At 35.8% G+C, this 15,571-nt stretch overlaps 1 protein-coding gene across 2 annotated transcripts in view; it reads left to right on the top strand.

Annotated features, from left to right (window-relative positions):
- Positions 1–15,571, top strand: part of KHDRBS3 (KH RNA binding domain containing, signal transduction associated 3) — a 90,054-nt gene that overhangs the window by 62,069 nt on the left and 12,414 nt on the right. For both annotated transcript variants that reach the window (XM_054283132.1, XM_054282367.1), the window contains exon 7: positions 4,918–5,000. In XM_054283132.1, the coding sequence (XP_054139107.1) occupies positions 4,918–5,000 (83 nt within the window). The remainder of the gene's footprint in view (positions 1–4,917; positions 5,001–15,571) is intronic.

Genomic DNA, 15,571 nt, shown 5'->3' with positions numbered 1-15,571 from the left:
CTCATATTTTCTGTTGATTAAATGTGGGGGGAGATGTTATTCCCGTGTAACAAAATGCCTGTTCCTTCCCTTTACAGTTCTAATTTGCCAAAAGGAGTTCATTGCACTGATGTTGTGTTTTCTTCTTCAAGTTAATCTCTGCATGAACTTTTTTTTTCCTTTAATTTGATAGTTTTTATCTAAAATAAATATGTGGATGTGCTCCTCTAGTGTTATGGGATGGTATAGTAGTGTAAGTATTAATTTCAGAGAATGATGAGGAAAAGAAACAGTGTAAAAAGAAAACATTTTAGCTATAGTGGTAGTGTCCTTATTTTTTTCCCTTGGATGGATTTCCTTAGATGGGAACAGCTAGAAAATTGATTTCTTATTGATTTCATGATCTTTTTTCCCAGCTCTGCAAATGGCCTTTGTTAAAAGCCACTTTTACCCTCTTCCTTCTTTCTGTTTCTCGGTCTTGTTCTTTGAAACATTGTTCATTTTTCTTAAAGAGGTTCCAAACAGTAGTCAGTCATTGTCACTGCCAACAGATTCCAATTTAAAACCAGCATTTCCTATTCTCCACTTGCAAGAGTTTGTTCAGAGTACTATTTTAATTAAAAAGCACTGATGAGCAAGGCTTAGCATGATTTATAATGTTTTGTGGAGTGCAGGGGTTGTGGCAAAGATTGCTTTTATCATTTTTTGACCCATGATAGTAACTTAATATATTCAAATGGTGCATATTTACACATTGCCTTTGATTCTATTAATGAATAATGTCTGTTCTTTACACGGAGCAATTACAGCTACCAGTGCTGCTCTTTGGATTTATTGCACCTGTGGGCACCATCACTGAGACCACTGCAGGCAGAAGCTCTCTTTAAATGGAAACACTTATAGGTTGGCTTAATAAAGGACTTTATTATTAAGCTCTGAGATTTTAAAGAGTAACTCCATATTCTTTTCAGATGATCTTTGTTGTAACTCCAGCTTTTTTGTTACTTTGGGGGAAGATTCTTAAGCCTGAAGTCGAGGCAGTTGCTCTTGATACCTTCCTGGTGGATACTTCAAATGTTCGGTGATAAATACCTGCAGTTTAAAAGGACTTCAGTATTTTCAGCTCTTTTTTCCCCACATTTCTGTTCAGCATACTTGCTGCCTTTTGATCAGACTAATCTGATAAGAGTTAAGTTTTCTGGGTTATCCTGAAAAGCAGAATAATGAATAACAATGGAAAGGCTTCTGTTCATGGCATGAAGACATGATCTGGTGTGGGCTTTTGGGTTTTGAAGTGGGAGATGGAATATGGGTTCACCAGTAAACTTTCTGATATCTGAGTACATTTAGGAAAAGCTATTCATAGACAGATGCAGTGTGAATAGAGAGGGAAGTCCATTGTGTTACATTTCATAGATTGAAGGAATACAGACACTGTCATCCATGTGAAGAATAATGGCTTTAAATATGAAAGTGAATGCTTTTATAAGTACCTGAAAGATGCCCAAAAATCAGCAGAAAAAATGTAATGAGAAGGTTCTTATGAAAGTATAATTCTTTTGTTATTACATAGAAAGAAATCTGTATAGCAATGCTTGGGCTTAGTAGAATGTACTTAGTACAAAGGTGTACTTCAGTACAGGCTTTCTGTGTGTAAATTCAGTTCTGTCCATTTTTATTATATATGTGTAAAAATGATAGTTATTCTCATTTAAGTTAGCATGGTATTTTATAGCACTGAAATATGCCAGATGGCCAGGGATATTTCATCTAAATACTAAATAAAGTTAAAGAAAACATTCACTGAAGCGACTAGGGGTCTGATTCAGAAAGAAAATACTAAAGTAGCATGAATTTAATTTAAAATTCAAAAAATTCTGTCGCTGTTGACCTTGTTTGTAACCTCCTGAAAGAGGAAGTTTTCAAATACTGCATGACTAAGAGCAAATACTGTCAGACCTAGTTCAGGGAAAGCTCTGAAACATATTTCAGCTGCTCCTGCCTAATTGCTACTTCAAAGGAATTATGCAGAGCAAACATATTTTGGAATTTGAATATCTTATTTCTTAACAGACCAAGCTATTGAGAGCAAACCCATTTTATTTTTGGATCATGTTGCACATATTTATCTTGTTTTTAGTGTAAACTTTGGGGTTTATAGCTGTAAATATTAGGGAAAAATTCTTTCCTGTGAGGGTGGTGAGGCTCTGGCACAGACTGCCCAGCAAAGCTGTGGCTGCCCCATCCCTGTAAGTGTTCAAGGCCAGGTTGGATGGGGCTCTCAGCAACCTGGTCTAGTCTGGACACATGGAAGGTGTCCCCGTCCACAACAGAGGATGGGACAAAATGATAATTAATGTCCCTTCCAATCCAAACCATTCAGTGATTCTATGAAATACATCAATAAAAGATAATAGATCTATTTAAGTAGATTACTATAATCTCAAAAGCCCAGGCTGACAATTTTAATTCTGACAGGAGTCCCACATATAAACCACAAACCAGATATCTTTCCATACAAGGCTTCTAAGAACCACCATCAGCAATATCATAGTGCAGGGCTTAATTTCAGCAGTTGTCAGGTTATTAACACATGGAGTGGTGAACAGTGATGAATCCTGGGCAAAACTTCTCTTGAAGACAAGTGCTAATTAAAGAAATAGTGCAGTCTGATACAGAATGGACTTCCCCCAAATTTTCCTTCTGTTCTGCTGAACATCTTATGAAGGATCTTCTCTATCCAAATTTATTTTGTTCTTCTGTTTTCAAGAAGTCATAGAAACACCATAACTTCAAAACAGTCTCTTGCCATCTTTCTTTCATGATCCATTTTTTCAGTGAAATACCTAATATAAATATGAATGAGAGGACTGATTGCTCAACAGGTCTCTAATGATTCCTTAGGCGCAAAGCTTTCCTTACACATTAAAAGGTTAATTTCAGTCCTCCACTGTTATTTGTTGACATTGCTGGATGTGCCCAGTTTGAACTTTGGAAGGGATGTGGAAGGGATTTGGAAGTTTTAAGGATGGCTAGTTCACATTTGGGAGAGTCTATGAGAGGAGACCAAATGTCATGTAAATGTTCTGGAACAGAGCAAAGAAATTGGCTCAGGCAGCTTCTGCTGTTGGTCAGGATCTGTATTGTTAACAGATGTCTGTGTATTGCATCAATAAGTAATAAAATGCCTGTTTGGAATAACTGCCAGGAGGCAGTGGGGTTGAGGTTTAGTCTGTGGCTTATCAAGAAGAGCCTTATCTGATGGGCAAAAAAATCCTAAGAGTCTATTTTAATTTTTAGTTTCAGGGCAGTGAATTACTGAAAGACAAAATACATTTCCTTTTTTGAGTGACTATTTATTCATGGATCCCCATGCAACTGACAGTTGAAAGAATCCTAGTTTCTTCTTCCAAACCACTAAATAAACTCACTCAACTGTGCTGGCAAATGTTCACAGACACCGTTCTCCTAATCACTGCTGGGAAACAATCATGTGCACTGATCTAGCAGTGCTGAAGCCCTATTGATAGGCAGGTTGCCTGTTTTCCAAAGAAGCAATTTCAAATGGCTGGAAAACTTGCTAAACACTCATAGGAAATTAGGTTTTCTGTCAGTTGTTTTGAGGATGTCACTGCCTTCTGCTGTAGCAAGCTGTCAGATTCCCATCATTGGAAATGTTTTCTACCAGAGTTAGACAATCCATCATTTGTCGTTCCTACCTAAATTGATTGATACTGATTGTTGGTTTTGTTCTCTGTCACTGCTGAAAGATCCTTAAACATTCCATTTGTTAAAATGTTGGTTCTTTCATGAGGCTTTATCCTTTAATTGCCAGGGCTGGATGCACACTTATTCAGAAAACACCATTTATATATATATGTATGTGTATATATATGTATATGTAGGTATAGATATACATATATATAAAAATATATATGTGTATACATATAAAATATATGTATATATATTTCTGTATATATGTATATGAAGAATGATCCCCCAGTCTTCAACGTGTCTTCTCATTAGTTCATTCTTATCTGGCAACATACTCCTAAATATCCACTGAGGTTTTTGGCATATTTAGACAGGATTTAGATATTAGGATATCCTAGGAATCCGTGCAGTTGATGTGCCATTTCTGCTTTTCCTGTGTTTAACTCACTTAGGTGTATTAATTGGACAAAACAGTAAATTGATGACAGTTCTTCAGATTTGTATAGCTCATTCTTTGTGAAAACACATAATCACTGTCACTTGTTTTTATCTTAAACTTCTGTATGGCTGGGGTCAGTAGTTTCTTCAAATTGGGGTTGAAATACAATACTGTTTTGAGAAGAGTGTTACATTGTGTACTTAAATAGTGTGACTAATATGGAGAGAAGTAAGAAATCCTTACTTATAGTTTCTTGTTCAGTGCTAAACTCCCACAAGTTGAAGTGTTTTCAGAGGGCATTCAGAGTAGTAAAATTATCATTCTTGCTAGTCTTATCTCTAGGGAAGTTCTTTCCTATCCAAAGTTACACAGAACTGAATTTATTGTCCAGAAATAAGTCAGCTACCTAAATCAATTGTAAAATATTTATTTAGATGTTTTGACTCCTGAGATGCTTCCCGGAGCTTTCTTGAAGATCAGTAGCTCACTCAAACTCAAGAACATGGAGACATGAAATGCTTGTACTGTCATCTGCACAAGCCAGTGTTAACTAAAAAGCAAATCTTCCCAAGGCACATTGCCAATAGCTTAAAATACCTTTAAAGAAATGATGATCTAAGATGTATAGGTAGGAGGGATCTCAGTATTCAGATTTTCCATTTCATGTTGTTCAAATGTTATACATATATTTCAGGAGAGTGTTGTCTTTGACATATAGAACTGGGTTACTGCTGTGTTTCTGGAGAGTGCTTGAAGTTAATATTGCATCTTTTGTGTCATTTCAGGAGTATGATGATGGCTATGGAGCTGCTTATGATGAACAAAGCTATGATTCCTATGATAACAGCTATAGCACTCAAGCACAAAGGTAAGTCCCAAATCAACTGTAACTGCATTTGAAAAATTCTGTGGTTGGCCAGTTAATTTTACTTAGAGTTTTCCAATTTCATCATAAACAGCAAAAATTTTATTAAAAGATTTTAAAAATAACCTCCAGGTTACTTGTCTTTAATATTACATAAGTACAAAAGTTAAATTTGTGAGAGGCTGAAAAGAAACAGAATTGAGAACTTGTACCAGTTTTAGTGATGCCAAATCCTAAATCAAAGTTTTCAAAAGTTCCAAAAATTCAGGGAAATTTAGTTCAGATTTGTAGTGGGAGGAAGGAGTGGATAAGGAAGGGGAGAGGAAAAAAAAAATACAACTTTATAGAAGGTATTAACTTTTCTGAAACACAACTGGATAAATTTTCTTACTACTTTTGCAAAGTTATATTCAAGTATTTTACCTGTATTTGACTGTAAAAAAATACACCTGTCAGTTTGCTTTACTCCTCTGGAACTCCTTGTGACAAATTTGAATCTCTTGCCATTTGTTTTCCTTCTCCCACTTCATTGTCAGTACTATTTTTAACCATTTTGATTTTTTTTTTTTAATTTTGCTTTCTTAAAGGAGTCATTATTTTGCAACTCCATGAATAACAATATGACTCAACAATGGGAAACATGCTGTGAAGTAAAACTACTTCTTTTATGTGGTTTGAACTTCATGGCAAAAATCTCATTACAAATATAGCAGCTTGGATGATCATCTCCACTTCTGGAAACAGAACTTCTGTCCACATTTTACTGAGCTGTAATTTATTTTCATTCCTTTTCTCTCAGACCAAGCATTCATAATTTGCTCAGTAGTAGATGTTTTAATGTTTTTGACAATGTCCTGAAATTCTATGGCAAAGTTATGACTTGCCTCTGAGGTAGGGTTACTGAGGTTCCTGTTGATGAATCCCTTGCAGTGAATTAAACTGAAAAATGTATTTGATGCAGAGTTCTTTTACCTTCTGCTAAATATGTAAAATTTACAATGCAGCTTTATCTGAAATAGTACAGAATTGTTCATAGCAAAGTTGAGAACAAAGCTGTTTACACAAGGCATCTGCTCTGCTGTAGTGTTGTCACACCCAGTTTCAGTTTTGTTGTGTAAATGAATATTTTTCTGTGCTTAACAGCTTGGTCAATGTGAAAAAGCATAGTGGAAAGTTCAAGTGCCATTATTGTTGAAAGCTACAATAATGAAATTACCTTTGTGTCTGATACTTGGCTCCTACAGACTCTAAGCTTGATAAAAATATGACTTAAGAAACGTGCAGCGTAGAAACTTCAAAATACGAGACTCTGTAGAGTGTTACATTTTGAGAACAGTTGCTGGTAATGGATTTTTTTTTCCCCAAAAGACAATTGCCAAAGTAGTCCTCAGTTTTCATGTTGGCAATTCTGTTCTGCCTTCTTGCTTGTGCTGTAGGTAAATGGGTTTATTGCACACAAACATTTGGACTTCATTACAAAGTCATTTGCCTGATTCAAAATTAAACATTACTTGGGTTTGATTTCTTTTTTTCCCCACATTAAGAAGGTTTTCACTGAGATTTTCTTCCTTTGAACTAAAATTAGGAAAAAAGCAAATCTCCCAAGGAATGAAATTGCTCTTGTAAACGAGTAATAGATAAGAAGAGTATATATAATATTCTTAGATACGTTTGCATGTGCTTGGCTGTCTAGAAGGAGATACTTCATAAAATGGTTGCTTTACTTTGTATTTTGCCTGTAGTTTCACAAAATACATATTGTTAGATTATAACAAATTTGTTACCTTCTTAATGATTATTTGACATTTATTCCCTTATTTTATTTAGTGCTCTGTGGAAAAAGAAAACAAGAAATTTTTCACTTGCACTTTTCTCACAGGATATCCACACTCATTTTCTGGCATATTTTCTGGCTTGGCAGAAAGATTTTTAGGATAGTATTGGCAGGCAAAAAATAACAACTATAAACAGCTATCTGAGCCACCTAGACCAGCATTCCTATCTTTATTCTGAAAATCAAATAGTAGCCCATATTGCAAAATATCCTTCTGTAAACAAAATGAGATACTTATCATATTTAAGAGCATTACAATGCCCTTACTATGAAGGAAATTAGGCAAAGTGTATTGTTTTCATAGTTTAGCCTTATTTATTCTTGATTTTTTGCCCTCATAAAAAATTGAAAGAGACTGCATTTGCACATGGAGAGCAGTGATGTGTTTAAAATGCATAATTTGGTGACCAGCATGTGGAAATAACTTACCCTTTCTTTTTCTAAGTTGAAAATAGTTTGAATAGTATTTCTAGTATTTCTTCTGATACTGATTCCTCTAGAAATACTGTGATATTATTGATGCTGTGTATTAAAGAGGAAATCTGAGAAATAGGTAGTAAACTGAAAATGAGTTGTCTCATTAAATTACTTGCAGTGGTTTTTAGTACATGACTAAGTTTGAGTGCAGGAACAGGGCTTAATGCTCACAAGTGTATAGTGATGATATTTGATATGGCAGTAACAGCTAAAATTTTCATTTTTGTTTTAAATATTTGGCTTATTTAGTGATTCCTCTGTTAAAGATAGAAACTTGCAATAGAATCTAAAATATATTTAGGAATTTTGGAGGTCTCTAAGAGGTTGCTCAACAGCAAATCTTTTGCTCTAAGTGCACAGGAGTGCATTCTCCCAATTCAGTCTTCAGCACCACACAGTGTGACTCTCCTTTATTGCTCTTTTAATCTGGACATTTCAAGTGTATTTCCCATAAATGGCCAAATCTGAGCTGGATTAGGTTGAATGACATGTTTAGATATGAAGAATAGGAAACTGTGTATTTCTGTGGGCATTAAGGTAGTTGAGACTTTGTTCTGTAAATAACGTATTCCATTCTATGTACTACTTTCTTGCTGACACCAAATCATGAGTGGTTAGAAGTTTAATGGTATTTTATTTGACATTGTGTGAATCCTTCCTTGTGCCTGGCAAGCTGAAGTTTAAGTTAAAATCTGCCACAGCACTAACAAGAGAGAGAAACATGAGGATTTTGAGTTATCTATCTTAATGCCCTGTAATCCTATAAAAAAAATGTTGTTTTCCTTTAGAACATTTTATTATCCACTGTTGCTTGTTCATGGAACAAAGCCCCAAATAGTGCTTCAGGATGTCCTTTAACAGAATTATTTTTTATGGTGGAAAAGACTTAAAACATCCCTTGAAGCTGTACTGTGTTTTACTAGATATCTAATTGATTTTTAGAAGATTAAATTACATGTATAGTTTTTTGCAGAGGGATTGTTAGATAATTTTATCACTATAAACTGGGATGTTTAATAAACTGGATTGTTTAGTCTTGTTATAAAAACCTAGAACAATCTAAATTTTTTTTTAAAAAATTTCACTTTCTGAAAATCAGAGTAGCAAATTCTTCATAGAATCATAGAATAGTTTGAGTTGGAAAGGACCTCAAAGATCTTTTAGTTCCAACTCTCTGCCATGGGCAGGAATAACATCCAGTAGACCAGGGTGCTCCAAGCTCCATCCAGCCTGGTCTTGAACACTTCTAGGGGTGGAGCATTCCCAAATTCTCCAGACAGCCTCTGCCAGTGCCTCACCCACCCTCACAGTAAAGAATTTCATTCTAGTAGCTAATCTAGATCTCTCCTGTTTTAGTTTAAAGCCATATCCTCTTCTCCTATCACTTCATGCCCCAATATGCAGTGAGTCTTAAAGGTTACATGATGTGCAGTCAAGGGCATGTTATGTAATCAGGAATTCCTTCATAAAATTTATCCTTCATACATATTTATTAATTTCATATGTGCAGTTGTGTGCCAAAAGCCTTGCCAGGATCTTGTGGTAAAATATGAATTAGAGTTGTGAAAGCCAAACTTGTGACTCCTGGTGCTGATATTCGCCTATGTCAGACACATGTAGATTTGTCACTAGCATGTATGCATGCTTACACAACTTAGCTCACTCTTAAAGGACTTCCCAAGCCTGTCTAGAACTGTAATTATTTACTTGGATTTATTGCAAAAAGTTGGGGGTGCTTTAATGGCCTGGTGTTCATGCTAGACCAATTTTATTATGAAATTTCAGCTTATAGTATTGTGGAGAGATCAAGAGGATTTAGTTGAATCTTCATTTAAAACTGTAGTTTAGACATTTTCAGCATGAAAAAAACCTAGTTATTTTAAATCTCTGAAATAGGCTTCAAATTGAGCCAAAGTGCTTTTGGTCCCTCGGTGACTCTGTACACGATCTGCACAAGTGTTTGCCAGGACAATAAGGAAATGCGAGGCAAAGGGAAATGGATGCTAATAAATCAATTGTCTCTGTCAGCTCCCTGTTTAATGTTCTCTAGAATACATAAGATTTATCACTGAGGAATTGTAGAATAATGGTGGTGTATGGAAACAAAGTCCACCAGGGAGATGTACTACATCATTTGGATTTAGGGCTGCCATCTGCTTAATGGCATTGAGATGACTACAGAGGTACTTATGATCAACCATTCATAGCAGTGACAGATGCTGCAGAGAGTTAACATGCCAGGCAATGAGGTTTGGTGCTGAAATCCAGATTATGTGGCAAGGTTGCTGAGAAAGGGGGGGCTGGGTTTCTTACCTCTCCAGTAGCATTAGAGGGTTTACTGTGTGATTTTAGGTTTACTGTCAAGAGATGATGGCTAATACAGTTACTGTAGTCCAAAAAAGAATTTGGACAAACCCCATCTGTCTGCTTCATGCACTCAGAAGTTTCAAAGAACTTCTTTAGGCTTGTTTGCTAGCATTTAAAATGGGATAGTTTTCCTAGAAAAAAAGGAGAAGGTTTTTCTAGATTTATTTTCAGCCTACAACAGAGATCAGAAGCCTAAACTATAAGAGGAACACTCTGTGTACCTGTGTCCCACTGTCTGGTGAGGGACAAGAATGAATCATTTATGTATCAATGTCATTTTGTGTTTAATTATAATTCATAATTTTAAAAGTATTTTAGATCTTCATTCGAGGTGATCTCACCTTCACTCTGTTGCAGAATTTAATCTATGCACACACATAAAAATGGGACTTGGAGAAATTGCTGGATTTGTTTACAGTTTTCTGCAGTTGTTGTGTGGTTTCCACATTTACCTAATACTGCTGTAGATTTCTCTTGGCAGCAACCATTTTGCCATTGACTTAAACACTGTTTCTCAACTGCTCTTTGTGCATATCTAGAAATAATTACTATCACTTCCAATCATTCCAAAATGTGATAAATTCAAATCCCTGCAAGTTGCCTGTGAGCCTGGAGCCAGACAGTTAACCTAATCTGAGCTGAGGGAACTGGCAAATTCTTTTTAGTATACCTGAGTTTATTCAGTGCCACTAAATCATTCTGTGGTTATTGCTGATGTGTTGGGAAGTAAGAATTACACACTGCAGCTTTGTTAGATCATTTACTTAAATGCCTTTATGGTAAGCCCTAGGCATGATAAAGTCTATCATAAGGTGTGATGAATTATATAATTGTTCAGGTTGGAAAAGACCTCCAAGATCAAATAAAATTGTCAACCCAGCACCACCATGTTTACCACCAAACTATGTCCCAGGTGCCACATCCACACTTCTTTTAAGATTTTCACTCTTTCTTGGGCAGCATGTTTCAGTGCCTGACCACCCTTTCAGTGAAGGAATTCTTCCCAATATCCAGTGTTTCTTACATGGCAGAAGACCTTTCCACTTCAGGGAGTTGTAGGGAGTGATAAGATTCCCCCTGAGCCTCCTTTATCATCCATTACCTTATTTACCATTTATTTCAAGAGTGACTGATTCAAGACAGAAAATTTCTCTGTAATAGGGAAGACTTTGCACAAAAACCCTGTGGTGTGAGAGGTTTGAGGAATTTTGTGTTTGGTGGCCTATGGTAGTTACCTAACAATGGAGAAACTGGATGTTGGGTTGGGTGAAAAGGACTTAGAAAAACACCTTGAAATCCAGCAGTGGCCATTGTTCACCTGATGCTTGAAGAATACAGCTAAATTGGTTTGCTAAAATCCTTCAAATCTCTAAGTAGTGCTTTTTATATTATTCCAGAGGCACTTTAGTTGCAAGAGAAGCTGATTCCTGGTATGTAGCTCTTGGAAATACCCTCCTCATTTCCCACTAGGAGCTCAAATTTTCAGGTGTTTTTTGAAACTATGCTTAGTAGTCATACAAAAGATGATGGCATTCCTGTTTAATAGGAGGATTTCTTGAAGAGCTGAGCATATGGATTTGAAATTGGCTTATGGAGATGTTGCTATTGGTATTTGAAAGTTAATTGCTAACAGTTTGTTTGTGATGCTCAGTGTTTTAAATTTACATTGTTGAGTTTGTCAGCAATCATGCATTTCCAGGATGTATAAATATGCATTATATGCAAATGAGTGTCTGTTACTGTAGTTTTCCAAGATGTAATTCTCTCCATTTTAATGCTTGTAGCTGTTTGTATTTCATGCTTTGACTTATAAATCAAATTAGTCTGCAGGAGTTTGATTTCTGGGGATTGTGCAAAGGGTTGGCATTCTGTGTTGCTGTTGTTTATGAACACCTGGTATGTACCAGAGTGTACTAGAGGTTATAATTCTGTAAAATAAAGCCTTAAAGCATTAGCATAAATAAGCTAATGTAGCTTTTGAATGAAAATCCTGGCATGTAGTTTCCTGCTTAATTTTTGCTCTTACATTATTGAAAGAGATTATTTACTGCAGTTTTTCAGATCTAATTTTTCAGGTTTAGATAGATGTTTTCCTTTCCTTCACATGTTAAGATGTGACACGGTAAACTATTCAGAAGTGCCTTAGTAGCATAGATAGTTTTAATTATGAATCTAGTGTATTTTAATTTTTCTTAAATTGATTTACAGAAATCTGGTCTGAAATGTCAGTAAAAAGGAATATGACTAAGATGATTCAGCTGTCGTGATGGGAAAAACACAAGCGTGTCTCATGGTGCACTCATAAAACTGGAAAAGATTTTTTGAATCCTCATAGTGATATTGGTAGATGGCTTCACTGTTTAATAAATGCTAGGATTACTCTTCATTTGTACTAATTATAAAAAATAAAATTCATTTGGTTTTTTCCTGATTTTGCCATTAAATTTAAATGTGTCTGTGCCTCCTTATTTAGGAAACAAGTAAAAATGCATTTGGAAATAAATTTAGAAAACTTCTAGAAAATCTAATATGCAGGTGATAAAGTAGTAAAAAAACCCCAGTAACATCAAATTACAAGTATTGAGGAATCAAGAAAAGGCATTATTTAATAAAACTGTATTAATTTTGCATGATTGGTTTAATTTTACTTGGGTGATTTTACAGCATCTTAAACTTGATGGTTGAATTCCACAATTAAATAGGATTAGTAGTTGGTAGGATTTTGAATTTTTTCCTTGACTGATTACAGAAGTGAAAACATGAGGAAGGGAAAGGTCAAAGTGCATCTTCCAAATCAAAAATAGGAAAAAAAAAAAACATTTACAGGGAATATTTTGGAACCTGAAGTGCTGCATTGTACCCATTAGTGTAACTAGTGGAACCAGTCATAGCTAAAAAAAATCTTAATTAAAGAAAGGCTTCAAATTAACTACAGTTTGTTTTAAAAATAAGGTTCTTTAAGCTTGGAGGATGGAGGTAACAAAGACAAAGGGAGAATACCCAGTTGCCAGGCATCAGCAGGATGCTGTAGAAATGTGCTGGATATATGGGCTTTGGAGACAGAACACGGATAATCAATCTTACAAATTAAAGTTATTCATTTAGAAAGGACTTCTCAAACACCTCACATTCTAATTAACTTCCCAGCAGTTTGATTAAGAGATACAAACATGAGGAAAAGAGACTACATATTCTCTCCAGACTAGAGAAAGGACATCTTAAATTTACATTTGCAGACTAGAGAATGACATATAGATGCATAGATATAGATATAGATATAGATATAGATATATATATATAGGGAAGACTTTCTTTTTTCCCTGGTGTGGAGTGGAGAAGGAGCTTCCCTGCCCTGGAAACTCACACTTGGAAGCCAGTGCCTATTAGCTGAATGAGAATTCAGGCTGCATCAGCTCAGAACATATTTTTGTCACAGACGTGTTTTTGTAGATGAAAATTTGACACTGTTTTGCTGGTTGACAGTCAACACACTTTGGCTGCTTGCTAGCAGTAATTGAAAGTTGCAGTTTTCTCTCTGAGTACCCTGTTGTATTCAATTTGCTTTTCAAGGGAAGAAAAATTTTCCTTCTTTCTGTTGGTAAGGAAATACCTACTTAATTGGGCAACTAAAAATTGGAGATGGTTACAGGAAAACTTTATAATGGTCTTAATTGTTTGTCCTTGTATTTTATTTCAGTGGAAGTACTGAGGGCTATGAATTGTGCTTTTAAGCATGATTTTGATATAGTTCAGGTATAGATGATGAAAACTAATGTATTACTAAACATCATAACCACATTTATCTTTGTGTAATTGTATCATGAGTGCTGTATGTAAAGCACCCGAAACATGAGTATGGATAGAAGTAGTGAGGCCAGGAAATGAGTCCTTGCACTTAAATGGATTGAATTGTCCTTGGGAGGATGAGTCCTGCCTTGCTGTACTTGGAGAGGCAAGGTTTGGATCCTGCTGGTGCAAAGGATATTGGGGAAGTACTAGAAAGATCATGAACATGGTAAAGCTTATGATTATGCAGGCCTGAAAACAATTAAACCTAAACTTTCTTTTACCAAATGTATTCCTTGTTGGCACTTTCATTATTTTTGAATTATATAAAACCATGATGGAATGATACCTTTTCTCTCAAATGTTCTTCAATTTCAACTTTGTAAAGCCCCAAATTTTTAGAAAGGCGTTGAAAGTTGTACTGTTCTTCAGTAAATTAAAAGTATAAGAAGGTAAGATGTGTATCTTCTGGGGCAGTATTTGTGCTGATGGAATGGTGACAAACCACCTGTGCCCTTTTTGAAGGCAATGTTGTCTTGTACTCCTGTCTTTGACAAGTGACATCATTTTGGATCTCTGACAACATATGCAGAACTTGGGGAATAACCAAGAATTACCTGGAATAATACCCCAGATCTTTCCAGTATTGCAGTCAATAGTCTAAGGAATTTTTGGCTGATATCTCTCAGTTCTTCAGTGGGCTGCTTCCACTGCCCAGAATAATTTGTCTTTTTGGAAAGAGAGGGCAGAAAACATCTTTTTCTGATGTTAGTGTTGTGTCATGTCGTTTTCTCCATTTAGCAACTGAAATATGATTGGTACACCCTCAGATAGTTAAAAACATCAAGTTTAGCTTCCTATGGTAGCAGTTCACACCCTGCTTTGCAAAGCAGACAGATGAGGTGTGCAGGGTGTCTGGGACTTGGTTCTAATTCATCAGCCAAACCATAATGTTGGATTTATGCAACCTGAGTTTTTAGTTTTTCTGCTGGTACTTTCTTATTTAATGTAGTGAATTTTTGACATTAATTTGATTAAATTTTCTCATGTTCAGGGATGTTTTGTTGCTTTGTTCTATTCATAGTTTCAAGGTAAAACTGTAGCTCCTGCTGCTGCTGTTCCTGAGAAACCTGATTTGTACCATGTGCTTCAGTTGCCTCTTTTAATTGCCATTTTCCTTTCCTCTCTTGAAAGGTGGCATGAGAAGGCAGCAGGGAAAGACTAATTGAGTTGAGACAGAAATAAGTGGACATTTCACATGGTAAAACTGCTCTAGGAAACTGTGTAGAGTTCTGCTAGAAATACCTAATAAATCTGTGCTTGGTAGGTAGCACCAGAATGCCGATGCCTCTGAGGATGTTTCACTATTCAGAAGTGAAATTTCTCATTTCTGCTATAAAAAGTAATTCCTAAATAGTGATTGCTAAGGGGATCATTGAGAGAGCACTCTGGTCACCTTTTAGGATTACAGGTAACAGATCTGGTGTTCGTATCATCCATTTGAGAGTTGAATAGGCTATAATTCAAGGAAGATTGTGTCATTTTTCTGTATTTTATAAAGCATTCATGTAGGGGTCTCAGTTGTTTTCTGAGATCATTATCTGTTTGAAAGATATAAACTGACCTGCAGGGATAAAAATATGTACTAAAGAAATGTCTACTAAGTAGCAGCAGAACTGAGGATTAGCTAAAAATTTATCTACAAGATGCAAGAAAAGATGTGGGTCTCCTCTTGATACTCTGGATTTCTGCTGTCTTGCTGTAAGTTGGGTTCCAAAATAAGGTGTTCTAGTGATCCACAGAAGCACTGAGAACAGCTCCCCACTGTGCAAGACATTACAGAGTGGTGAGAAGCTTCACTGCAGTGATTGTTGTCATGGATGCTCTTCCTGTTTGCTGTTGACAGATGCTTTTTGCTATCAGAAGTAGCTGGGCCTGAAGATCTGACAGGAATGATGGAAAGAGGCTTATCTTTACGGAAGGGTTCTCTTCAGATGTGATCGTTTCAGTCAGGGTCTATCATATAAGAGCTATTGCTAGAGAGATCCTCATTTGCTTTTTCTGTTTTGTTGTTCTGTGCAACTCTGGGTGGAAGCACAAAGGATGGGTG

Source organism: Melozone crissalis, unplaced genomic scaffold (assembly GCF_028551555.1).
Source record: "Melozone crissalis strain CALT ecotype California unplaced genomic scaffold, PUWL_Pcris_2 ptg000002l_1, whole genome shotgun sequence".
In the NCBI taxonomy this organism is placed as follows: Eukaryota; Metazoa; Chordata; class Aves; order Passeriformes; family Passerellidae; genus Melozone; species Melozone crissalis.
This window is presented reverse-complemented; position numbering and strand designations above follow the sequence as displayed.